Below are 26,677 nucleotides of genomic sequence, written 5' to 3'. Positions count from 1 at the left end.
AGGTCTGATGGTCCCATAGGAAAGGGTTGGGAAGTACTGCTCTATACCAATCTTCTCAGATAATTTAACCTCTCACCTTGGAATGCTGGGTGTCAGCACTCCATAGATAGGGACAAGCCCCAGCGCAGAAGTTAGCGTTGTAGCCTTTGGGCTCGTGAATCCACCTCCAGCCCAGATCCTTCTTGAAGTCGATGTAGAGTGACCTCAAGCAGCAGTTATCCTGGACGTTTCTGTGTTTGTGTGGGCAGAGAGTTTTCCAGGGGAGAGAAAGGGAGTCAGTCGAAAGCAGTGGAAACAGCCCTGCATCGAAGCAGGAACTACGAGAGACTGTCTGTGTGTTTGCAGGTATGGAAGGAGTTTCGAAAAAATGACAAATTCCAAGTGTGTGCATGCGTGCCCCTGTATCTATGAGAGGGTCTGTTTGGAAGGGAACTACTTATGCGGTGCATGGGAGATTCAGTACCTGGAGCAGAAGGCGGCATCCAAGGCTCGTTTTGAGCGATGGCTCTTGTGTGGCGACTCAAGGCGGTAGGATGGCAGCAGCATCATAAGCAGGTGGGGAGCCTGGGCACTGTGGCGCCTCTTAAACACCTTCAGGTCCCCGCCAGGGTGGAAGCTGTCATCTATACCTGTCAATCACACAAATACATACCATCAATAAATTATGTGAATTTCTATTATGAACATTTATGAACATTATGTGCACACAACATCTACGTGTTAAACAGCACCCTATTTCCTATGCGATTTTTCCTGTGTGATTTTTACTTATCATTAGGAGTTAGCCTGATAATGTTGACAATTATGTAATAGGGGTGCATTGACAATAACAACATTTCTTGGGACATTCAAATTAAAATTCAAGTACAATTCAAATTATATGTAGATGCACTTTTTTATCCACTTTTGACAGGAACTTTTCAGGTTGACTGAGCTTGTTATTTGGTTCAAACCAATACCAAACTACCTCTTGCAGTTTGACCAAACAAAGATCAGCATCAATATCTCTGCAGTTAAGTGGGGAGCTCATTTATCAAGAGTTCATGTGCACAAATCTGTTCGTAAACCATCCGTGTGAATATTTATGAATTTGAATGTTTGTTTGAGAATGTTTGCAAATTAACGCAGAGCCATGACCATGCGTATGCACAGTGCCAAGTGGTGGAATAAGGGTACTGCTTTTCATTGTAGATCAGTTGATGTGGAAGAAATATTTGAATGGAATGTACACTACTGTTCAAATGTTTGGGGTCACTTAGACATTTCCTTATTTTTGTCCATTAAAATAACATCAAATTGATCAGAAATATAGTGTAGACTGTGTTTGTTTCTGATCCAAGTTAATTCAAGTTTTTCATTTTAAAAGGATAATTGATCAATAGAAAACTCTTTTGCGATTATGTTAGCACTGCTGAAAACTGCTTTGTTGATTAAAGATGCAATAAAAATTGGCCTTTTTTCAATTACAGTCTCAAAATGGCCAGAAAAATGTAACTTTCTTCTGAAACCCATTAGTATATTCTTGTTCTGAGAAATGAAGACAATTCCATGTGAGAAATTGCCAAGAAACTGAAGATCTTATACAATGACGTGTGTACTCCCTTTAACAAGAATAGAAAGAGGAGGCCTCAGGGGCACAACTGAGCAAGGGGACAAATACATTAGAGTGTCTAGTTTGAGAAACAGGTGCCTCACAGGTCCTCAACTGGCAGCTTAATTAAATAGTACCTTCAAGACACCAGTCTCAACATCATGACTTTGGGATGCTTGCCTTCTAGCCAGAGTTCTTCCTCTGTCCAGCATCTTTGTTGTTTTGCCCATCTTAATCTTATCTTGTTATTGGCCATACACCCTTATTTCGGGGCAACATTTTTCCAACTGTGTTTTAAATTAAACATGGTAAACAAGCTGTTTGTGTCAGAAAAGGTGGATTTACAAGCTAACCTAATTACAAAAAAAGAAAACGGTATATATTTTTGCCGGACCGCGTAAGCGGAGCCGGCTAATTAGAGCGAATGTCTCTTACTGAGTGACTGACTGACAGACAGACTACCCCTTGTTAAATAGCGTAGTGGTTACAGAACTATAGGTTCCAAGTTTCCGGTGGAGGTAAACTTAATATGAAACATAAGTCAGTTTAACATAATTCTCAATAGTGTTTAGCGAGTGGTGAAATGCGTAAATGCCGTGGCGTTATGGTTAAAGACAGTGCCTCTCACGTGGAAGGCTCAAGTTCAAATCTGTTGTGAACAACAACATTTATTTATTTTATTTCCACAATTCTCTCGTTGTTTCACTTGATGAAAAAGTTAGTTATCATCACCTTTCTTGATAGTTATTGTATCAATGTCATTCACAAATTAAAGAAAAAAGTATGTTGTTATGCCATGAAAGAAAAAAATAAGTTCTTATGCCCTGAAATGAAATAGCTTTGGCAGACTTGCTAGCAATTGCTCAATTCCTATGAATATTCCAGTAAGTTTGTAGATACTGGTAAAGCCTATTACTGGCTAATAAGCTGTTAAAATGGTCAGTGGCAAACAAGGATTTGTTCAGGATAGAGGCTATATGTTTTCTTGTTGTATTTTTTATTATTATTATGTATTCATTTGTTTTGATATTGTTTTCATATAAGTATGTGTTTTTATGTTATTGTACTCATATATCTATCTGTGTAAAGCACATTGAAACATGCTTCTTGCTATACTGACACGCATTAAAGGAAAGCTCTGTGGTTTAGTGTTTATCAACGCAACCTTTCACGTGGGAGACCTGGGTTTGAATCTCAAGAGGGCAATATTTTCTATTGCGGACCAGCTGAATTAGGCTTGCCTGGTTTCTTGTTTAAATATATATATAAATATATATTACTGCATATGGATACAACAGCCACAGTATGATGTGTATCAGTGGCTAGCTGGCCAGATACAACAATCACCAATTGTGACGCATTGCACTTAAACTGGTTAGCATTGTAAATACAGCATAGTACACAAATAAGTCAATCAGCACCAAAGATTTGATTGATGAATTAGGTCACTAATTAGTTAGTTTCTACCGTCACCTGGTTGTTTAGGTCTGAACTGGGAACCAATTTATAGGAAGAAACAAAAACCTGACATTCGGCCCTCTGTGGAACCATGATCTAAACTGTCCTTTGTCCAACACATAAGTACCTGCAAAGCGTGTTTCCAGCTCCTCGCTCTTGTTGGGGATGATGTAGTTGTTTGACGGCACAAATGTGCAGCACGGGCAGTGCAGGCTAATCTTGAATCCACTGTTTCTGTCTGGTGGGTTGAGAAGAAACAATACCGTTAGTGCAGAGCCAGTGTTAAGTGGCAACTCTCCTGTATCCACACACGTGTGGCTCCCCGCTGGAAACCAGGGTTCAATACCCAACGTGTTCCCTTTGACTTTGTCTCCCTTTACCTATCACTCACTGTTTCTAATCTGTATGTCAATAAAGTGTGCATGATATCAATATCTTTTGATCAATGTTTTAGCTGTGGCGCAGGAAGTGATAAACACCTCTGTCCTACCTCTGTGATGTAACCATTCGCTGACCGCCTCTGTCACATCGAAAGACAGCCACTCCCCCTCTGTGCGGGTGCGCACCACCTTGCTGTCGATATAGCGCTGCGTGGGGGATGCCAGGTCCTTGTGACTCAAAATCTGTGGAAAACACATTGAGTGCAAGTGTGACTCTACTACCTGCTTGGTGGCGTGAACACACCCTCCTCCCATTTTAGCGTTGGGTCAAAGCCTCAAGGAGAACTACCAGAGCTGGGGCTGCGAAATGGGGCCCTTGAATGCAGCTCAGTTGCTGCCTCTAAATGCAGCTCGGCTGCCACCCCTTGACGAGGCACACCTGGCCCCAATCAAGCCTTGCTGGGGGAGCTAAAAGGGCCCCTAGGGAAGCAAGTCCAGGTAGCAGAGATTGAGAGACATAACAATGGGATGCTGGTCCCTGCCCTTGGGGCTTAATTTTTCAGTACCATTTAGTTTCTTCTTTTGTTACTAAATGCCCTTCAGGGCCCAGAACACTGTGTCTTGCCCCATTACACTGTGCAACGCAACTCTTGTTAATTGCGAAACAACAGCGGAAACCCCCGAAAGTAGCCCAGAATTTGCTCTGGTTCACCTAGACTGCCTCTCCCTGATCGATTGAGCAGGACTGGAAAGTGCAGAAAGAGTGGATCAGGCCGGAAACAAATGCAGAACAGAGTACTGTTATTTTGCTATCTTTCATAACCGTGTGTTTACATTGGCCATGCTCTCCTTAATGTGTAAAACACTTCTCTGCTCCATTCCACCACAGAGATCTACTGATGAAGCCTGACAAAGAGGAGGGATAACGGGTAAGGAGAGAAGCGAGATATAGGCAAAGAAAAAGAAGTACAGAGGGAAAAGGAAACCAGACCAGTGAAAACCTCGAAAAAGAAAGCCTGACCATTGAGATGAGAAAGAGAACTGTGAGCCTATCTACCTGGATTAGACATCCACAAGTAAGCCCCTTTGACATAAGGTTGTAAAATTCCAGGAACTTCCATGGTTGTCCCAAAATCCTGGTTGGAGTATTTACAGAATCCATAGGGAAGAAGCAGGAAATCCGGAATCCTCCAACCCAGGTATCTGGAAAACCATGGAATTCATGGAATTTCACAACCATACTTTTACATATTCAGGCAGCTACCAACCAAAATATATTTCTGTCATTTTTAATGCTATATTTGAAAGGAAAGTGAGGAAAGAGGTGAAAAGTTTTTGCTGGACTGGACTCAGACACACGCTGCAGTGTACATGTGTTCCAGAGGCAGTGGCTTAGACCATTGCAGGTTATATCTCTCCATTAGGTCTTGGCTAGTGAACAATCTTAGAACCTGATAACTTGTTGACACTTCTAATGGTTAATATGCAGTATCATTAAGAAAGTAAAAATAAATAAGTCATTTTAAAGCCTAAATCCCATGTGTCAACCAGAAAGGAACGAGGCAAGCCTAGTTCAGCCGCCCGCAAGTAGAAGGGATGATGTTGCTACCCTCACTGGATATCCCACATGAGAGGCTGTGTCTTTAATCACTGTGCCACAGAGTTACACTTACGCTTGCCTGGTGTGAGTATAGCGTCTTGAAATTAGATGATTTTGTCACGCATTACGCTAAGTTTCTTATTAAGTTTACATCCACCACAAATAACATAAATGAACCATATGGCTTTTGCCACTGGCCGTTTTAAAAGCTTATTAGCCAGTAATAGACTTACTAGTATCTACTAACTAATTGGAATAGTCATAAGAACTGAGCAATTTCTAGCGAGACTGAATATAAACTTTACACTGCCAAACGATTTCATTTCATGGCACACCAGCATAAGTTTTTCTTTCATTTGTGAATGACATTGATACAATAACTATCAATATAGGTGACGATAACTGACTTTTTCGTCAAGTGAAAAGATGTGAGAATCGTGGAAACCCCTACATTTTTACTGCCCAAGGTTTGTGATCTAGTCTATGTTACCCCAAAAAGCATGCATGAATGTGTACTTCGAAAATACACCAGAAAAAGTTGCAATACAACCGCAAATAGTTTTATTTTAGGCTTACTATAACAGTTAAGTAGCCAGCAAAGTTTTGGTCCATCCTGAACAAATCCAAACGCGTTATTTGCTTTGATTGTAACAAGACTCAAACACTGAACCTCCAGTTTGATAGTCTGCGTCTCTTACCAATACGCTATTTAACAAGGGGTAGTCAGTCTGTCAGTGGGTCACTCATCCACTCACTCAATCACTCACTCACTCTTCTTGGCCGTCTCCGCTTATGTGGTCTGGCAAAAGTTTTAGTACTAAACGTCAGGGTAAGGTGTATTGTATCCAGTCCACGTACAAGCCAAACTTGAATGTATTGCCACAGGTTATCAGTTGACCTCCTCGGAGAAACTCTCCCTGGTTGCACTGGCTCTATCTGTCCTCCCTCACACACTTTCAATTGCCTGTGTTTGCGTGAGAAAATCCTCCATGTTGAGTTGTGTTTAGGCCACCTGTCATTTCACAGGCTGGACATAAACACTACCACTCCCTGGGAACTGGCTGGTGCGGACAGCCCTACACTGCGAGGAGGCAGCAGACGCTGGGCTGGCTGGGCGGAGCGCAGCCCCCAGAGACTCAGCACCGGATCTAAATCATGGCTCTGCATTCCACAGTCCTCTTTCCACTCACAAATAACACTGGGCTGATCCATCATCCGTCTAGTCTACAGACTCTACTGACTCTAATGACTACTGATTCCACAGACTTCACTGATTCTACTGATTACATTGACTTTACTTATTCTATGCACTGACTTGATTATATTGATTCAATTTATTCTACATACAGTATTGTTTCTACTGATCCTATTGACTAATTTCAAGTTGAAAGGCCCATGCTGAGCTTCAAGATGTGGGGATATGAATGTATGATCAAGTATGGCATGGACTCTGTAGATCTATGTGACATATGTTAACTGGTCTAGAAATATCAAGGGGGGAATGGGATAAAACAACAAGAAGCATATCTGTGGAATACAAAAATGTAAAGTATTTTTACAATATTGTTATTTATGCCCTGTCAGGGATGTATATACCAGGTTTGCCATATGTCATGTTATGTATGATGATGTGTGATATACAAGGAACACTTTTATTTGCAGTTTTCCAACTTCAGATGAAGAACAGTAATTAAATGTACGCTAATGTTTGTGCAATAAAAATGTGACAAAACTTCCCTGAAAACCTTCTGGGAGTGGTTCTTCAAGAAAATGTTTTTGTATGGGAAAGATTCCACAGGCATGGTAATTTTTAGAACAGAACTCTTGTACTACAGGTTCTTGTACTACTAAAAGCACATCTTTGTTTTGTATTGAGATTACACCACGGCTTGGAGTGGTTACGAGATGACGACAGGAGAGGTTTACCTGGTACAGCTCGATCCTCTGTTCAGACACGCGAGCCTTGGGGTTCTGGAGACGGAAGACGCGTAGTTCAGCCTTGACCAAGTTGGAGGCATTCTTCTCCATGGAGCTCACGTCAAAGTTGAGTCGCCTGTAGTATGGGTTGCTGTACGTGTGCAAGATGACATCTAAAACACAGCAAAGAGGACAGCTCAGGATTTGGGGTGTGAGAAAACAAGCCCCATCCTAATGTTATGGCTGACAAGGTGGACATTCAATAAAACTCTCCATTAAATAACAAGATATATCTACAGTATATATTTCCAAGGTATATCTTTCTTTCACCCTGTGGGGGAGGTCTAAACATAAGCAGACATACTACAGGTCCCTCCTTCCAAAAGACAAAATGGGACATTTCTAAATACAGTACAATTGACTACACCTGGTGTCATTTTTATGTCTCTGTCCTTACCAGGTCATGCTGGGCAGTTTGAGGAGAATTACCATAAGTAGTAGAAGTACATAGTGGTAAATTGACAACCACAGGACCAGCAAAGATGTCAGTGTACAATCATGTGTCACACGAAGTGCCAACGCATGACATCAAGACTGACAACCTTCAGTTTTTCCTTAATTGTTTAATGGTTCATGAAGCTCTTAGTTTAAGATTCTTCAGCAGTGCTGCTGTAGATAAGTCCTCCCCAGAACACCCGTTTCTTTATTTAAATGTATACTCTTTTTTGTTTGTGTAATGAGTCACTGGTAGCAGTATGTACTGTATGTTCTATTATTCCTGTTCATTATTATTGTTTAAAAAAGATTGCCAGCAATTGTTTTGGTGTACTCAAAAATATTTTCTGTTGTTTACTACTTGTGTCGATGAGAGACCATTGTAAAATAAGGTAGAATAATAAAAATATATAAATTCATTCCTATTTAAATACATTGAAAATGGACTGAAAATTATGCAAAGAAGCAATGAAGTGGAAATGTTAAATTTTTTAATACTGAACGTGATGGGAGGGGGTAAAGTGATGTTTTGAGAGTGACTGGTCAGAACTGTTCAAATAATACCCAAATCCATCTTTCTTCATAGTGATTTGAAAAATGCTTTAACCTATTGTGGATGGTATGTCATGAACATTTTTGTTTTTGACACAGATCATCAGGAGGAAGGGAATGTATCAAGCACAGAGTTATTTTAGCTTTGACACACTCTCCAAGGGCAACTTTGTTTACCTCTGCTTCTGTGCATCCAATTTTTTTTAACTCCTTATGAAACACATTCATGACCACCTGTCTTCATATACATGTTGATATACAGTGTCTTCGGGAAACATTCAAACTCTTTCGCTTCCTCCACATTTTGCTGTTACAGACTTAATTTATAATTCACTAAATGTATAATTTCACCCTCTACGCACAACGCCCAATTAAAAGGACAAATGGAAAAAACTTTAGATATTTGTGACAATTATTTGAGAGAGTAAAATATCGCATGTACACAATTATTCAGAGACTTTGCTATGACATTACAAAAGGTGCAAAATGCACTTAGATGCATTCTTGTGTCCTTTGATGTTCCTAGAGAAGGTTATGAAAAATGGCTGAATTATTTATATTCCCAAGAGCCCAGATGTGCATTCACGTCATTGTGAGATGATGTTTGGAACCACCGAAGCTCTTCCTAGTCCTGAGTAATTGGGTATAAATGACATTGCCAGAAGCACAAGAATTACTGCAGAACTTCATCAAAGATGCCTTAATGGTAGACTGGCAAGACGGAAGGCACTCCTAAAAGGCATATGACATGCTGCCTGAAGGACTATGAGAGCATAAGAAAAATGCTATGGAGATGCTTCTCGGCAGTTGTGACTAGGGGACTGTTCAGAAGTTCACAGACCAGGGCTAACTTTCATCTTTCTGCATAACAAACAGCAAAAACAACGCTGGAGTGGATTTAGTTTAAGTTTTTGAATGTCATTGAGTGGTCTAGCTAAAGCCTTGAACACCACTGGACATCTGTGTGGAGATCTGAAGATTGCAGTTCATAGACTAATCAATTCCCCATGCAATCTGACAGAGCTTGAGAGGATCTGCAAGAAAGAATTGAACAGCCCCAATTCAGGGGTGCAAAAATATGTAAAATATCTCTAGGGTTGGATAAATTGGAGAGAAGACCTGGTTAGTCCCTGACTAGGCCACAAATAAAATTGTGCAAAATATCTCTAGGGGTGGATAAATTGGAGAGTAGCGCTGAATTGTATTTCGTTGACAATGCTAATTGCTTTAGGCGATTATACAGTGACTGGTACAAGTAAAATATAATGCTGTCCAGTTATACAAATACGACGGGAAGAGGACTGCAGCCTCTGGATTACTTATTGTACCTTGATTTTATTGACTTCATACATCTGTTTTCTGTCCACATCGCCATTCTTAATTTCCACCCTAATGTTGAGTTGCTGTGTAGATAATGATAAGCACATTTTTACAAACAGCAAAAATATTAGATGGGTTGGACACTAAATCTAAATCCTCAGTTAACGAAATATTTCGGCTAAATTGAAAGGATAGTCTGATAACCATGTCACATTTTTAATGTGTGGGAATTAAAATTTCATGTAATTTTTGAATGGCTTTCATATACCTTTTTAATGGCTCACCATGATTGGGTGGAGCTCAGAGCTTCAAGAAGGGGGGCAGACCCACTGGGATGGCCCCTACCAACCTTTCCCATTAAATCAAAGTAGCCTATTACTAAAGAATAAATTAAAGTGTTCAGACTGGTCTCATCCCTGGTCTCATCCGTGGTAATTTTATCAACACAAGCATATTCAGTTTTGGGATAATCAAACATTACGTGAAAGCTAAATATATTTTCCTCTCAATAGCTTTAATGTTGAGATATATGATTTTGAGACCTAAAGTCATCCCCCATTTTTGCTGATAGAACAATCAATAGAACCACAGACGTGGTCAAAGAAAAAACATAAAAGTTGTGATATAAGGTTTGGATGACCGCCACTATTTGGACTAAAAATGAATCTAAGTTTGTGAATTCCCTACATTTAGGAGGTTAATCAAGACAATATTTGTGTTTGCCATGAGGAAGTTTGGCCGTTGCCTGTAAAAATGCTAAATTTGTGTGCTGTAGTTATGCTAATTGCCCTGGTGGTTGCACTAGGTAAACCACTGCAAACATGGGCTGGGGTTTTTCAGTCCTACAATTTAGTTGCGCATCTTATCCCCTAGGGGGCCAAATAATGTAGTTAGGCATGTGCCAAGAAACTACAGGATATTATAAATGCATGATAGCCAATTTCACAGACCTGTGAGATGGTACTGTGGTAAAGTCAAATTTGAGAGCTGTTTAGTTATGTTAGACACATTTGTTAATAGGTTGTATGGTTTATAATTCCTTCGCACAAGCGACTGAGTTGCACATTGATGTCTCTGATGGTGTTAGTGAATGTTTGTGTTTTTTAACATGTTCACTTTGTTTTGATGAATATACAGGATGCAACTCCTTATTGAATGGATTATAGGTCCATCCCTACGACCAATTCTCAATTTTGCATGTCTGTCCTGAAAACATGGCCATTGTGGGTTCAGGATGGCGCCTCCTGTAGCTGTATTTGTCATTGTTCTGCATTCACTCATGGTGTCAGTTTCCAATGACTTAAGTGAAGGCAGGGGGGATGTATATGATAACTGATTATGATTGGAAAGAGTTGAGCTTAGGGCTCAAAGCAAATAAAATTGGTATTTATAAGGAGCTATGTAAAAAAAATAGTTTTTCCTTTTTGCATAGTCATAACGGAGCATTGGCGTCTGTTACATTTTACATTTACAGGATGTTTTTAATTTGATTATTTGTTTTGTTTGATGTAATGTCTAACATTTTAATGGTTGAATAGCATAAATCTAACCATTTCTGATTTGGCTAAGCAAGGTCAAGTCTGACAATCTTATTCCACTGCTAGTTGCTATCGGGCATTAATATAGCACAAGGAGTCAAACATCAACCAAGCCAGTTCTGGATGGAAAAGGAACTTTGACATAGACAATTTTGGAAACTTCACTCTGATGGAGCGTCTGAGATCCTCAATTTTCCAGGACTGATCTTTTTTACTTCATTGTTGGGAGTTGACGAAACCATGCCCAGTGGATGAAAGTCCGATGGACTGTTGAACCACACTAATCGTTGTTTTGCAGTTATACTTTCAACAGCTCAGGACATTACAACCCCTTTTCTGATGATACATCACGTCACTGACTGGACACAGACAACTGAGCGTGTGAGTACCAGCAACATGTTCAAGAAGGATTTCTAGAATCACACTGGTTGCCAGGGTCAGATCACTTGGCTTCACACTCCATTTCTAGATGAATCATTGACAGCGAGATGAGAGGAGAATGCACCTGAGTCCTGAAGTACTCCACATACTACAGGTCAGAGTACCACGGGCCAGTTGATTGGACAGGTCACATGGTCCTAACCCAGTGGAAGACACTGTTGTGGTGTTAATCTTGAATAAGTGAAGTGTTGGAAACTCACTGTTTCATTATACACCTACACTGACTTGTTAGGACAACCAGGCAATTTACGGGGTCCCCATCACACTGACTGCAATAACTGATTTTGGAACTTTCATCACTGATGCAAGACAAAGAAAACTGAAGACAAGAACTGAAGAACACTTGATTGGAAACTAACTTCTTTCCTTACAATCTTAGATTATCCAAAGTTAACTGATATGGTGATTTCATATGAAGGTTCGTCTCTCGTAAGACAGGTGGGAAACTCTATACGATGACAATCCCAATATTGTACTTTGGAGTATTTGTGATGAAGCTTAATGATCTACATTATGACGGCTATCATGGTATGTTTGGACAGTGAATTGTTCCCTATTATAGGTGGTCCCTATAAAAGGTAGATGTTTTCCCTATTTTAAAGGTAGAATCTGTCACAGGTACAACAGGATATGCATACAGTGGATATAAAAAGTCTACACACCACTGTTAAAATGACAGGTTCTTGTGATGTAAAAGAAAGAGACAAAGATAAATCATGTCAGAACTTTGTCCACCTTTAATGTGACCTATAATGTGAACAATTCAATTGGAAAAAAAAAACTGAAATCTTTGAAAAAGAAAACTCACAATAACCTGGTTGCATAAGTGTGCACACCCTTAAACTAATACTTTGTTGAAGCACCTTTTGATTTTATTACAGCACTCAGTCTTTTTGGGTAGGAATCTATTAGCATGGCACATCTTGACGTCTCAATATTTGCCCACTCTTCTTTGCAAAAGCGGTCCAAATCTGTCAGACTGCGAGGACATCTCCTGTGCACAGCCCTCAGATCACCCTACAGATGTTCAATTGGATTGAGGTCTGGGCTCTGGCTGGTCCATTCCAAAAGTTAATCTTCTTCTGGTGAAGCCATGCTTTTGTGGATTTGGATGTGGGCTTTGGGTCGTTGTCATGCTGAAAGGTGAACTTCCTCCTCATCTTCAGCTTTCTAACGGACGCCTGAAGGTTTTGTGCCAAAATTGCCTGGTATTTGGAACAGGTCATAATTCCCTCCACCCTGACTAAGGCCCCGGTTCTAGCTGGGAAAAAAACAGCCCCAAAGCATGATGCTGAAACCACCATGCTTCACTGTGGGTATGGTGTTCTTTGGGTGATGTGCAGTGTTGTTTTTGTGCCAAACATACCTTTTGGTAAACCTAGGTTTCATCAGACCATAACACATTTTCCCACATGTTTTTGTGGGAAAAACCTAGGTTTCATCAGACCATAACACATTTTCCCACATGTTTTTGAGCGACTTGCTGTTTGTTTTTGCAAACTTCAGCCGGGTTTGGATGTTTTTCTTTGTAAGAAAAGGCTTCCGTCTTGCCACCCTACATCATAGCTCATTCATATGAAGAATACGGAAGATTGTTGTCCCATGTAGCACACAGCCAGTACTTCCTGCAGTTCCTCCCTGACCAGTTTTCTTCTCATCTTTTCATACATTTTGGAGGGATGTCTCTGTTGTGCCATATTTTCTCTACTTGAAGATGACTGTCTTCACTGTGTTCCATGGTATATCTAATGCTTTGGAAATTATTTTGTACCCTTCTCCTGACTGATATCTTCCAACAATGAGATCCCTCTGATGCTTTGGAATGTCTCTGCGGACCATGGCTTTTGCTCTGAGATGCAACTAAGAAAATGTCAAGAAAATCCTACTAGAACAGCTGAACTTTATTTGATGATTAATCTGAGTAACTTTAATGATGGCAGGTGTGTAATGACAGTTATTATTTTTCCCCCTTGAAGATTTCAGTTTGTTTTTCAATTGAATTGTTCAAATTATAGGTCACATTAAAAGTGGAAAAGGTTCTGAGATGATTTATCTTTATCTCATTCTTTTACATCACAAAAACCTGGCATTTTAACAGGGGTGTGTAGACTTTTTATATCCACTGTATGTCTTTTGTATGATATTGTAGCATGGAACATGATACGGACAAGGGGGGGTTTGATTGTTCAGTGGACTTGGGGGAATATTTCATCATGATGTCATGCTTTCGTCTGATTTTTTGCTGAACACGTTTGAACATGTTTCTCGACCCTGAGGTGGGGCGGGATTGATGACTGTCATACATTGAGTTATGTGTCAGAGTGGAGTGTTTCAATTGTCTTGTTTACATTCATTTTCATTTGAGGAACAATAAGACCTGATTGGTCAGATACTCTTTTTGTTGTTTCATCTTAATCATTTGTAAGTGTATGGGCCTTTTCTTTTCATTAGGAATTGAATTGCACTTGTAATATTTGATCAAACATGTAATGTTTTTCTTTAAATGTTTGATAGGGGGAGTGTGTAATCTGAGCATTAACAATTACAATATGAATGTACATGTCATTGGAAGTGAATGTGCCTAGGTAATGAGAACAACAGAAACCTCTCTGTTTAGATTATCTCTCTGTAGGTTGCGCTCTGATAACTACAAGAATGTTTACATTGACCATTTGGCATGGGGGTTACTGCCTTGGAAACCTGATATTTGCTAGGTATTTATATTCAATAAATCGTCTAAAAACATGCTTTTGTTTTGGAATTTTAGGTATTGCGTGTGTAGAACGATGGCAAAAGAAATACATTTTATGAATTATAAATTAAGTGTGGAGAAAGTGAAAATCTGAATACTTTCCAAATGTACTGTATATACTACGTGAAGTTATTTAAATAATTAATTCCTTTGTTGATGTTATGTAATTGAGAAACATTAAAATGGGGAAGGATTTAGAAGTAATGGGTTATGCACAGTATAATCAATTTCTTGTTAACAACCTGGAAAATGTATGCAGTATGGGTATGGTAGGTGTAGATTGATGGCAAAACAAATGAATGTAATACGTTAAGTACATATCACAAATGTTGTCTCACAGGTTGTCTCACAGAAAACAAAGGACAACCATGTGACATATAACAGAAACATAACTGTAATAGTATTCTATATATCTATGTAATTAGATATGATTTTGATTGGCTCCACCCCATTGGTTGGATATAACAGTTTCGTCCACCCTAAACGTAACAACTTCTTCAAGCTTTACATTTTCATATTGATGCCTAAGTAGTAGTAGAATACATTTCCAGTGATATTATATGCTTCTGTTAAGCAATCAAGCTCTATCAAAATGCAATATCCTATATTTCAAAATGTATTCACAGCCTAATTCCATTCCAAGCCCCAAAGATGGCCTCATTCCATTCCAAACTTACGATGCACTTTATAAAGAGCAACGTACGTGGTGTTTTGGGAAACAGGCGTAGGTCCATCATAAGATTTTAAGGCTATGCGCATCATTACACTTTCGTAAGTGCTAAGATATCAGGAAACCGGTGTCTCACACAGCAGATACCTCATGTTGTTTTTTCTCACATAACCACCCACTTAATCCACTGATGTACTGATTTCCACACCCCACCTTATATTCAGTTGTATGTACAACTGAATTTAATTAAATTATAAATTATTCTGTTAATCTTTAACACCCAATGTGTTGTCTCCCAATGTCTGTCTAACCTTAAAACAAAATGTTGGGTTCCCAGATTGCCTTGGTGGAACGGTGTGACAGAATAGAGGTTACATGAGGGGGTATTTGTAACAGTAAGTAGCAAGTATCATTTCCACTGTCTGGCTTTGAATTGGGAGTTAGACTATACCTTGGAGGTTTAGAAATTGCTTTATAGAAATAATTGTGAAGCAATTACTTGTGATGGCTGATTTGTTGATCAGGATATTTGAGCTAAAATTTTGCTGGGTTCTAGTTTGTTCTTGGCTACCTGTTGGAGGTGATGTGTTAGAGAGAGCTGTGTACAGTTTCCAGTCATGCTGCACATACCACCCTGATCTCTGCTGGGCCACCGAACTGAGGATGGGGCTGTTGTTCTCTGGTGAGCAGCAGTAAGAGATGTTGTTGGGTAGTCACGTTCCCTACGTGGAGCTTTAGTTTGACCCCAGCTAGATGTTGCAATGTGCCCCTTTTGGGGTGAGTTGAGCGAGTGCTTTAGTGTGTGGCAAACATTATTTGGAGCATTTGTCTCAGGGGCACCTCCATGGCTTGGTCAGATATCAGCTTACTGATTGCCTTCACGAAGCCAGCGGGCTTTGGTGCATAATTACCTACCACCGGCCACTGAAGGCTAGGGTTGAGTTTAGTTTAAGATTGGGGTATCTCCTTGTTCTTAGTCTCTTCTGTAGTGATCTAGGGGAGCTGCATTCACAAGTCATGTCTGTTGTGGTGGGCTCAGTAATGGGCTGAGCGGGGTTAAGAAACAAAACATTAAAACAAAAAGGAAGATTTATTTCAGCACAGTGGAACAACTCAAATAAGATGGGGTCTGACATAGCTGATTTTATTCAAACTCCGTTTGACGAACTTCTGGAAACGATCAATTATTGAAATTGGCTGATCATTATGAGATTGAAATTGGCAATAAGAGACTTTAAGATACAGTAAGGTGTAGGCTAAAAGCTGCTCTGATTGAGAGTGGTGCATTAGATGTTAGTACAGAGGAGGAATTGTTGTCACCTTGTCCTACTCCTTCAAAAGCCATTTGTGTTGATTCTCCCTGCTACGCCTAGTAGTTTGACATTTGAGCATTAAAAACAATTACTTTTGTTACAGCTAAAACATGATCAGGTTATACATGAACAAGAATTTTAGCATGCTTAAATCAAGCTGCGCCAGGAGAGGCAGGAATTGGTATGGAAAGGGAAACTCTCAGGAGACAGTGGAAATGAAGAAGTCACCCAGGGGTCTTTTCTTGGCTGAACACAAGACACATTGGATTTAGCCGGAAATTTAGGGCTGTTGCCAAAGTTCAATAAGAAGGACTCTGAGACGTTTTTTGTTGTTTGAGTGTGTTGCTGATGCTAGGAATTGGCCTGACTCTGATTTTTAATGCTTCAATTTGTGTTGACTGGAAAAGCACAGGACGCATACTCAGCTCTTAGTGTAACGGATAGTGGAATCTATGCGAAGGTTAAATTGGCTGTGTTACAGAGTTACGAATTACTTCCTGAAGATTACCGCCAACATTTTAGAGCTTTGAGAAGTGGTCCTAAACAGACTCATGTCAAGTTTGCACAGGAATAATCTTCACAGTTTAACTGGTGTTCCTCCTTTTCAATTTAAAGACAATTTAAAGTATCCCTGATCGTATAGTCATGTATGAACACAGAGTGAAAACTGTCTCTGATGTTGCGGTCTTAGTGGATGAGTATGAGCTTTGCGGAGCCCCGTTTTCAGAGTGTGTGGGGATCAATCTCCCAGGCAAATCTAGCTCCCAGGGAAAATCTGATTTCAGCCAGGGGTGTCACTATCCAGGTCATTGGAAAATGTCCTGTTCTCAGGGCTAATGTTAAACTTGGTAGTCACACTTGTTATGTTAAACCTAAAGCCTAAGGTGCTAGCAACGCCTGTCCTACACAGCCCTTGAACATTTCCATCAAACACTTAAGTTGTTGCTAAGAGCATATTGTATGGAGATGGATAAGGATTAGGAGAAGGTGTTGCCTTGGTTACTGTTGGCTGTCAAGGAGGTTTCACAGGAAAGCACAGGTTTCAGTCCAAATGACCTGGTGTTTGGTCATGTTTGCCTGGGCTGTTGGCAGTGCTCCAGGATGACTCAGTCCCTGTTGTGCTGCCTGTACTCTGCTGGTGAAATGGCTAAAGAAAACCAGTCGTCCTCACAAGGTAGGATGAAAGGTATATTTGACCGCCAATCTGAGCCTCATCACTTTAGTCCAGGTGATCGGGTTCTTGCCCTGCTGCCGGATGGCTCCCTTTTTACAGCCAGATTTCAGGGCCCATATATGGTTGTGTACCGGTGCAGTGAACAAAACTATTTTGTTGCCACTCCTGAATGGTGAAAAGTGCATCAACTACGCCATGCCAGTCTATAAAAACTTCAGAGGCTGAACCATGTGGATCTGCTGAAGACATTAAACCTATTCTTTTGGCAGGACCTCTGGGTTCTGCCTTTTTTCATGCAATGGCAGCTCATAGTAAGGAGGGAGTCCCTGCTCCAGTACAGGGAAGACTGAAAAATTCAGGGCCATTGGCTGTTCTGGACAGACTTCTCCCACGGACTAATGCTAGGAGGGATGAGTTGGTTGGTCTGATTTGGAGTTTGACGGTATTATTCTTAATTGATAGAGCTCAAAATTGACATTGGGGATGCTGAACTATAGGGTTTCTTCAGAGAACCTGGCTTTCTGAATGCTGAGGTCGAATACATCCTGGAGAGTGATACTGCAGAGCTTTCTTTCTCCGGCAGGGCCTCATAGGTTTTGTACAGACAGAGTAACTAAGCCAGATTGGTTTCTACTTCCTCGGATGGGGGATTGTGTTGATCAAGCTGGAGCAAATAATTTTGTGAGCAAGTTCGACCTGTTAATGGGCTATTGGCAGGTGCTGCTGACGTGGAGAGCATGTGAAATATCGGCATTCATTACACCCTACAGACTGTATACTTATTCAGTTATGAGTTTTGGCCTGCGTAACACGCCTGCCACTTTTCAGCACCTTATGAGTAGTGCTGTCTCTGATCTGATTGGGTGTCCTGTTCATCTGGATAATGTAGTGGTTTACGCAGATACTTGGTGTGAGCATCTGTCACATATTCAAGCCTTGTTTGACCGCTTGGCTGCAGGGCGCCTGTTGGTCAATCAGACAGAGTTTGCACAGGTGACTGTTACGTACCTTGGTAAGGTGGTTGGGCAGGGTAAGGTGCGTCCTGTTCAGGCTAAAGTGGTGGCTATTGATGCTTTCCCACCACCAACCACAAAGGAGCTGATGTTTGGTTATTATCATGGTTTCTGTAGGATTTTCTCTACTGTAGTCACTCCCCTGAGTGTAGTCACTCCCCTTGCTGCTTGTTGATGTACAGTGGATATTGGGATTGCTGACGACACTTTTGCTCGAACTGCATTGTGGGATTGTTGACGTGCTGTACTCTGCTTGCTGTTACCTACCTGGCTACCTGCCAAACTTTTTTGAATTTACTCGATATAAACTAATTGGTCAAAATTCTATTTTAGAGTTTTACCAACGCAATATTTATCTGTTGACCTCTTACCCAACTTTTCTACACCGGGACTCTTTTTGGACATAATTAACATAACTACTCACCCCTGAACACCTGAGGCTAAGTATCATTACAATGCCTTATCACTGTAATTGTTGTAGCAACAACACGGAGGAGAATGTTCGTCTTAAGTTAAAGATAGCAGAGTTAGAGGCTCGGCTTCTGACGCAAATGCCAGGCAAGGATTATGCTAGTGTAGAAATAGAAAAATCTGCATCAGTGCCACCAGGTAGAAACGATAGTTTTGTTAGCCCCCCGGCACAGCTCCTGCAGCCGGGCAATAGCTTTCTCTTGGTCACTGGGAAGAAATGCCGTCGACCAGTTAAACCTGAATCGTTGCTAAAACCAACTGAGACTTTGAACAGGTTTTCCCCACTGGAGTCAGAGTCAAGGCCCGAGCCGTCTTCGGAGGGGAATGATCGGCAGACATGATCTACCGGTGGCCTTGAAAAACTGAAAACTTTAGTCATTGGCGATTCCATTATACGCAGTATTAGACTAAAGAATCAGCCGGCGATCGTACATTGTTTACCGGGGGGCAGAGCCACCGACGTAGCCGCAAATCTGGGGTTGGTGCTAGCGAAGTCTAAAACTGGCAAGTATAGAGAGTACAGAGATATTGTTATTCACGTTGGCACCAACGACGTTAGGATGAAACAGTCAGAGGTTACGAAGCAGAACATAGCATCAGCGTGTAAATTAGCTAGAAAGATGTGTCGGCATCGAGTAATTGTCTCTGGCCCCCTCCCAGCTAGGGGTGGTGACGAGCTCTACAGCAGACTTGCGCAACTCAATCGCTGGCTGAAAACTGAGTTCTGCCCGTCGCAGGAGGTAGAGTTTGTAGATAACTGGACTTCTTTTTGGGACTCTCCCAGAAATAGGGCCAGGCCTGATCTGCTGAGGAGCGACGGACTCCAACCTAGCTGGAGTGGTGTTCTTCTTTTATCTAGGAACATTGACAGGAGTCTCACTCCTATAGCTTTAACATGAGATAGGGTGCAGGTCAGGCTGCAGGCTGTTAGCCAGCCTGCTAGCATAGTGGAGTCTGTCAATAGCATAGCCAGAGTAGTTAGTACAGCTTAACCTATTGCCACTGTGACTCGTTACAGGCTGAGAAAAGTTAAACAAGGTAGTGCTAACAAAAACAACCTTATTAAGATAAAGCCTTCCTCCACCTCTGTCAAAAATAAAAATAATTGTATCACTTCGCATCTCAAAATGGGACTCCTAAATTTTAGATCTCTTGCTCCAAAGGCAGTTGCAGTAAATGAATTAATCTCTGATCATAAACTAGATGCTATTGGTTTATGTGAAACGTGGCTAAAGCTTAATGAATTCACTGCCTTAAATGAGGCCTCTCCTCCTGGCTATACTAGTGATCATATCCCTCGTGCGTCCCGAAAAGGAGGGGGTGTCGCTAATATTTATGACAGTAAATATAAACTTACTCTCAAACATATCACAGAGTTTCATTCTTTCGAAGTTTTACTCATGAAAGTTAACCAGGCCGATAAATCATTTTACATAGCTCCTATTTATAGGCCCCCCGGGCCATAAACATTGTTCCTCAATGAGTTTCCAGAATTCTTGTCTAACCTTGTAGTCATGGCAGATAGTATTCTAATATTTGGCGATTTCAATATTCATATGGAAAAGTCCAATGATCCTCTTCAAAAAGCCTTTGAAGCCATAATTGACTCAATGGGTTTCATCCAACATGTCTCAGGTCCAACACATTGCCAAAATCATACCTTAGATTTAGTCCTGTCACGAGAAATAGATATTGTAGATCTAATAATTTACCCCCAAAATCCTGGATTATCGGATCACTGTCTTATTACATTTACCGTTAAAACAAGAAATCCACTTGCCCCCCAAACAATGAGTTTCAAAAGCCGTACTATAAATTCTCGGACTACAAATAAATTCCTTGATATTCTTACTAGTTCGCTCATTAACGACAGAGTAAATAAATCTGTAATCGATCAAATCGAGGATCTAAACTCAATACTGCGAAATACATTAGACATAGTTGCACCACTAAAAACTAAAGAAATACGCAACAAGAAACTTGCTCCCTGGTACACCGACAATACTAGAGCACTTAAGCAAGCCTCCAGAAAATTGGAGCGAAAGTGGCGCTCCACCAAGTTGGAAGTATTTAGACTAGCCTGGATAGACAGTACACTACAATACCGAAAATCACTCGTCTGCTCGATCAGCTTATTTCTCCAACCTGATTGAGGCGAACAAAAACAATCCAAAATTTCTCTTTGATACAGTTGCAAAGTTAACAAAAAAGCAAAGCTTAGCAAGTGAAGTGGGTCTTCACTTTAGTTGTAATGAATACATGAACTACTTCGATGAAAAGATTGTCACCATTAGAAAACAAATAACTGACTCCTTAAATAGTTATGGTCCTCAAAATCTCAGTTGTCCAAAAAATTTCCTGAACCTCCCTGACCAGGTGTCAATGGGGACACTTGAATTTTTTGATACCGTATCGCTCGACACATTTACAAAATTTGTAATGAGTTCTAAACCCACAAACTCTCAGCTAGACCCGATTCCTACAAAATTACTTAAGGAGTTATTTCCTGTGCTAGGTCAGCCAATGCTGAACATAATAAATTGCTCCATTTCCTCCGGATGCGTACCAAACTCACTAAAAATTGCGAAAATTAAGCCTCTTCTAAAAAAATCTAGATCCCGACATATTAAACAATTATAGGCCAATATCGAACCTCCCGTTCCTCTCAAAAATCTTAGAAAAATGTGTTTCCCAACAACTGAATGCCTTCCTAAAGACAAAAAACATTTATGAAATATTCCAGTCCGGTTTTAGATCCCATCATAGTACTGAGACTGCACTCGTGAAGGTAACAAATGACCTTCTAATGGCCTCAGACAAAGGTTCCGCATCCGTCCTGTTGCTTCTTGATCTTAGTGCTGCTTTTGACACTATTGATCACTCCCTTCTCTTAGAGAGACTGGAAACCAATATTGGGCTACGTGGACATGTTCTAGCCTGGTTTAAATCTTATTTATCTGAAAGATATCAGTTCGTTAGTGTGGATGGCATATCCTCTGACAAGTCAAAGGTATGCTTTGGAGTTCCTCAAGGATCGGTTCTGGGCCCATTATTGTTCTCACTATACATGCTCCCTCTGGGCGATGTAATCCGAAATCACAATATTAACTTTCACTGTTATGCTGATGATACACAGTTATATATTTCAATGAAGCATGGAGAAGCCCCTAAATTAGCTATTTTGGAAGCATGCGTTTCAGATATTAGGAAGTGGATGACAGAGAATTTCTTGCTCTTAAACTCAAATAAAACAGAAATGCTCCTTTTAGGACCCAAAAAACAAAGAGCGTTGCTAGCAGATTTCACTGTGAATCTCGACAGCTGCATGGTCGTATCCCAAAAAACTGTAAAAAACCTTGGCGTTACCCTTGACCCTGACCTCTCCTTTGAAGAACATATAAAATATGTCTCAAGAGTTGCTTATTTTCATCTTCAAAACATCGCAAAAATTAGAAACTTTCTATCAAAAACTGATGCAGAAAAATAAATCCATGCTTTCGTTACTTCTAGATTAGATTACTGCAATGCTCTTCTCTCTGGTTATCCAGACAAATTAATAAATAAACTTCAATTAGTGCTGCACACGGCTGCTAGAATCCTAACTAGAACAAAAAATTTGAACACATTACTCCTGTCCTGGCGTCCTTACATTGGCTGCCTTTTAGGGTTAGGGCTGATTTTAAGGTTTTACACTTAACCTATAAATCAATACATGGACTTGCTCCTACTTACCTTGCTGAAATGATCCAGCCATACATACCTACACGTAACCTTAGATCGCAAGATGCAGGCCTTTTAATTGTACCTAGAATTTCTAAACAAACAGTTGGCGGCAGGGCCTTTTCTCATAGAGCTCCACTCCTGTGGAATGATCTGCCAATTAAGGTTAGAAATGCAAACTCAGTGCAAACTTTCAAGTCTCTACTAAAAACTCATCTCTACAGCACGGTTTATAATTAGGTGTAGCCTGGCCCGGGGGCGTGAAGGTGACCAGTAGGCTTGATACTGTCCACCCTTGCTGTCTTGCCAGGTGGGCTCTCGTCGCCACTGGGATGCCCTCCCTCCAATGCCTTTCGGGGGAAGAGTCACTGGCTTGTTGTTGACTCTATGTTGCGCACTTGTGCAATTGGGCTGTATGCCGCTAGCAATACTCGGCCCTCATTCAGGGGGGTTGCGGTTGGTGGGTGTCCCTTTGGTTGATGCCTGGCAATGTGGTTGGATTGATTTCCTGCCTGTTGGGCCCTGTCCGGGCCTCCCCCGGGTAGGGCCACAGTGTCACCGGACCCCCCCGTCTCAGTTCCAAGGTGTTACGCTGCTATATTATTGTGCTGGGGGATATGAGGGATGTACTACTAACTTTTCTCAGTTTCCTCCAGTTTTACATTTTAGAAGGAGATGAGGTCCTGGTCCACACCTGCGGATTACCTGGTTTGGGGGGCCCGTTGATGTCCCTGTCCTTGTCCACCTGGTCATACTTCTGACCTAGTCTAAAATCAAATAGACTCTGGATTTAGCCCAGAGAAATGTATTTATTATTCCAATTGGACTCTTAATATCTCAACCTGCACAGCCAGAAGAGGACTGGTCACCCCTCTGAGCCTGGGTCCTCTCTAGGTTCTTCCTAAAATTCGACCTTAGGGAGTTTAAGGCCGGGTGTCTCTGCTGTTGTAAAAAGGGCTTTATAAATAAATTTGATTGATTGATTTCCTAAAAGCTAAGTCAGAGCGCATCAGATCTCCTCTCTGTCAGCGGGCTTTTAAAAATGCAAAGAGTCTGCTTACCCCAGCCCCAGTGATAGCTGCTCTTCGCATGTATTTATCGTTCACCTTGCAGATAGATTCTAGTCATGTTCGGGCAGGGGTGGTCCTGATGCAAGCGGATGGGACCAGTGTTCAGAGGCCTGTTACTTCCTTTTCCAAGAAGTTCAACTGCTATCAGTTGAATAACTCTGTGGTGGAAAAAGAAACTCTAGCTCTTGTATGGGCGTTACAACACTTAGAGGTGTACGTTCGGTCAGTGGTGGTGCCAGTTGTGGTAAACACAAACCACAACCCTCTCAAATTCTTGAGGTCTATGATTGTCCTAATCAGAGGTTAATGACATAGGGTTTGTTCTTGCAGGCTTGCAGCACATCTTGATGTGCAGCACATTAAGGATGCTGATAATGTTGTGGCTGATGCCCGTTCTCATGTGCCCTGTTCCTGGGCAGGTGGAGATGTGTTCTCTCCTGCACTTTGTCCCTGAGACTGTGCAGTATATCCATTTCACTGGCCAATGTTTTTTTGCTTGCTGTCCTGTCGCTCCTGCCATTTGTTTCTTGCTGTCCTCGTCTTCACCCTTTCTCTTAAAAACATTGCTTCCTGTGCGCACTGGTTGCTGAGATCTGGTTGGGATGGGGTTTGCAGGGGTTATGTGGTGATCTGTGGCATGGCTGGGATGTGGGTGGTTATGTGTAGGTATTATTTTTGTTTTTGGTGGTTTTTGGAGAGGTTGGCATTGGGGGGTGTTGGCATTGAGGGGTATTCCAGGGTCCTGGTTGGACTCTGGTTTTTGGGGGGGTGACAACCCATCTGCTCTGCTTGTAGTTGTCCTTTGTTTTCTCACAGGAAGGTGTGGGCAGAGCCGGGATGTGCGTCAGGATGATGGGCAACACCTGTTGAAGACCTGGTTAGCTGGCTATAAAAGCTGGGCCTTCAGTGCTGCTCTGGTCTCTCTCTCACACAGCAGACACCTCATGTTGTTTTGTTGAAACCTTTGGCTTTATGGATTTCCAGTACCCTACAACATACTACTAAAATATTTCTCACACAACCACCCACTTAATCCACTGATGTACTGATTTCCACACCCCACCCTTTATTCAATTGTATATACATTTTATAAATTATCTTTTGTTCTTTAAAAGTAAACAAGTGGTTGTGGCATTGAGCCAAGTTGTGACAATGTGGAGAAAGTCTATATTATGTGGAGAAGGTCTATACTATTTCTAAAGGCAATGTGTATGCCTTCCCCTTTATATGCAAAGCTACCCATCAGACCACTGCACGAGTGTGTTCTCAGAACTAATTAGGCACATTTTTCCTGCTTTGAATGACCTAGACAAAACTCATGATTTGGGCTTCATCAAAGCATACATATATTGTCAGATCCAGACCTGCATCTTGACAGAACACAGTGCATGAAACAGAGTCCTGCATTATCCTGAAAAGAGTTCCCGCTCCAGAATATTAACATGGAGGAGCAAGAAAGAGAAACAACGAGCGGGAGCAGGCCAAGCCCTATTCAATGAGCATAATTGCTTTGAGTTTCAACACTTGGCCTGACTGTCAACTGGCTTAGGATATTACACCGCCATTTGGGACTTACCATATTCAAATGTACATTTTTGACAGTACAATGGAAATTTGGACAGGGTCATGTGACTTTGGGACACATGGCCTGACTTTGTAAGATCAGAGGTAGCAAATGGACATAATGCAATTAAATGTAGATTTAGACAGTATACTGACAATGTGAGAAGGGTCTGGCTGCAGATGGGCACTGTCAGCAGGGTCACTGGGCTGGTGAGTGGGGCTTGGGCTCTGTGAAGCTTTTGAATGGGACTTCAACTGCTGTTGAATCACAGGTTGTTTGCTACTGATTTAATTAACCCTCACTGTTTTCATGTTATTACTTTTATAAACAACAACCACATTTTGTTTAGCTAACAGTATATATAAAAGTTATTACAGATGTTTGGTCTCTGACACAATAACATACATACATTTGTGTTTATAAAGCACAATCAAGAATTGTCTAATATCTATAAAATCTTCCATCTGCTTTTTGGTGTTCTGTGGATTATTTTCATTTTACGCTATGAATTTAGCTGCAAGTCTTTATCCAATAGACTAGCCTAGTTTACCAATCAATGTATATAGACTGACAGTGAAAGTCCTGGTTGTGGACTCTGAAGACTGGTTGGTCACTACAAAGGCTTGTTGGGCCCTCTGAATATCTTTATTACTTTATCCGCATTGTATGGGTCTGCGACAAGATTTTCATTGTACATGACCAAAAACATCTGCATTTCTGTCAAATGCAACTTGATTTCTTTAATATCCTTCACGGCAGTATACATAAATACATCCAGATTTACTGAGTGCAAATAGAATGGGCTTTTGAACAGAAAATAAATCTACAGCTCAAAATGCAACAAAATGCAACAATATTCAAACAGGACAGAATTTTTTTTTCTCTTGGAGTAAAATAAATATAAATAAACCATTCATTGTTTATTAATTATTCTGCACACCGTATGTCCATTAATGTACATGTACATTCATACCTTTGAACAACACAGCGTTTTTCCTGTGGACTTTTATGTGCTTCTGTGTTTGTCTTAATGACAGAGTGGGTAGTAATACAACTGATAATTGATGAACATCTTGATAACTGTAGCAGGTTATCTGCTAATAAAATTGACTAGTGCATCTGTTCAATAAGAACGGGACCAAATACTGTTGCTGGTCATAAAACTAGAATATCATCAAAAAGTTGATTTATTTCACTAATTCCATTCAAAAAGTGAAACTTGTATGTTATATTCATTCATTACACACAGACTGATATATTTTGATTGTTTATTTCTTTTAATTGTGATGATTATAACTAACAACTAATACAAATCCCAAATTCAGTATCTCAGAAAATTAGAATATTACTTAAGACCAATACAAAAAAAATATTTTTAGAAATGTTGGCCAATTGAAAAGTATGAACATGAAAAGTATGAGCATGTATAGCACTCAATACTTAGTTGGGGCTCCTTTTGCTTGAATTACTGCAGCAATGCGCCGTGGCATGGAGTCGATCAGTCTGTGGCACTGCTCAGGTGTTATGAGAGCCCAGGTTACTGTGATAGTGGCCTTCAGCTCTTCTGCATTGTTGGGTCTGGTGTATCGCATCTTCCTCTTCACAATACCCCATAGATTTTCTATAGGGTTAAGATCA

At 40.8% G+C, this 26,677-nt stretch overlaps 1 protein-coding gene and 1 long non-coding RNA gene across 2 annotated transcripts in view; one reads left to right on the top strand and one right to left on the bottom strand.

Moving 5' to 3' along the window:
• Positions 1-26,677, bottom strand: part of tgfb2 (transforming growth factor, beta 2) — a 51,322-nt gene that overhangs the window by 5,771 nt on the left and 18,874 nt on the right. The window contains exons 2-6 of the mRNA XM_010866168.4: positions 6,956-7,119; positions 3,540-3,672; positions 3,177-3,287; positions 464-629; positions 77-230 (exon numbers count right to left, since the gene is read on the bottom strand). Of these exons, the coding sequence (XP_010864470.1) occupies positions 77-230; positions 464-629; positions 3,177-3,287; positions 3,540-3,672; positions 6,956-7,119 (728 nt within the window). The remainder of the gene's footprint in view (positions 1-76; positions 231-463; positions 630-3,176; positions 3,288-3,539; positions 3,673-6,955; positions 7,120-26,677) is intronic.
• LOC105007293 lies at positions 3,929-6,835 on the top strand. Its single transcript, XR_827536.3, has 3 exons — positions 3,929-4,224; positions 4,319-4,505; positions 6,056-6,835. It is a non-coding gene; the product is annotated as an uncharacterized LOC105007293 (long non-coding RNA).

The sequence above is a fragment of the Esox lucius genome, chromosome 20 (assembly GCF_011004845.1).
Source record: "Esox lucius isolate fEsoLuc1 chromosome 20, fEsoLuc1.pri, whole genome shotgun sequence".
Taxonomy (NCBI): Eukaryota; Metazoa; Chordata; class Actinopteri; order Esociformes; family Esocidae; genus Esox; species Esox lucius.
Note: the sequence above shows the minus strand (reverse complement) of the source record. Positions and strands in the feature narration are given on the sequence as shown.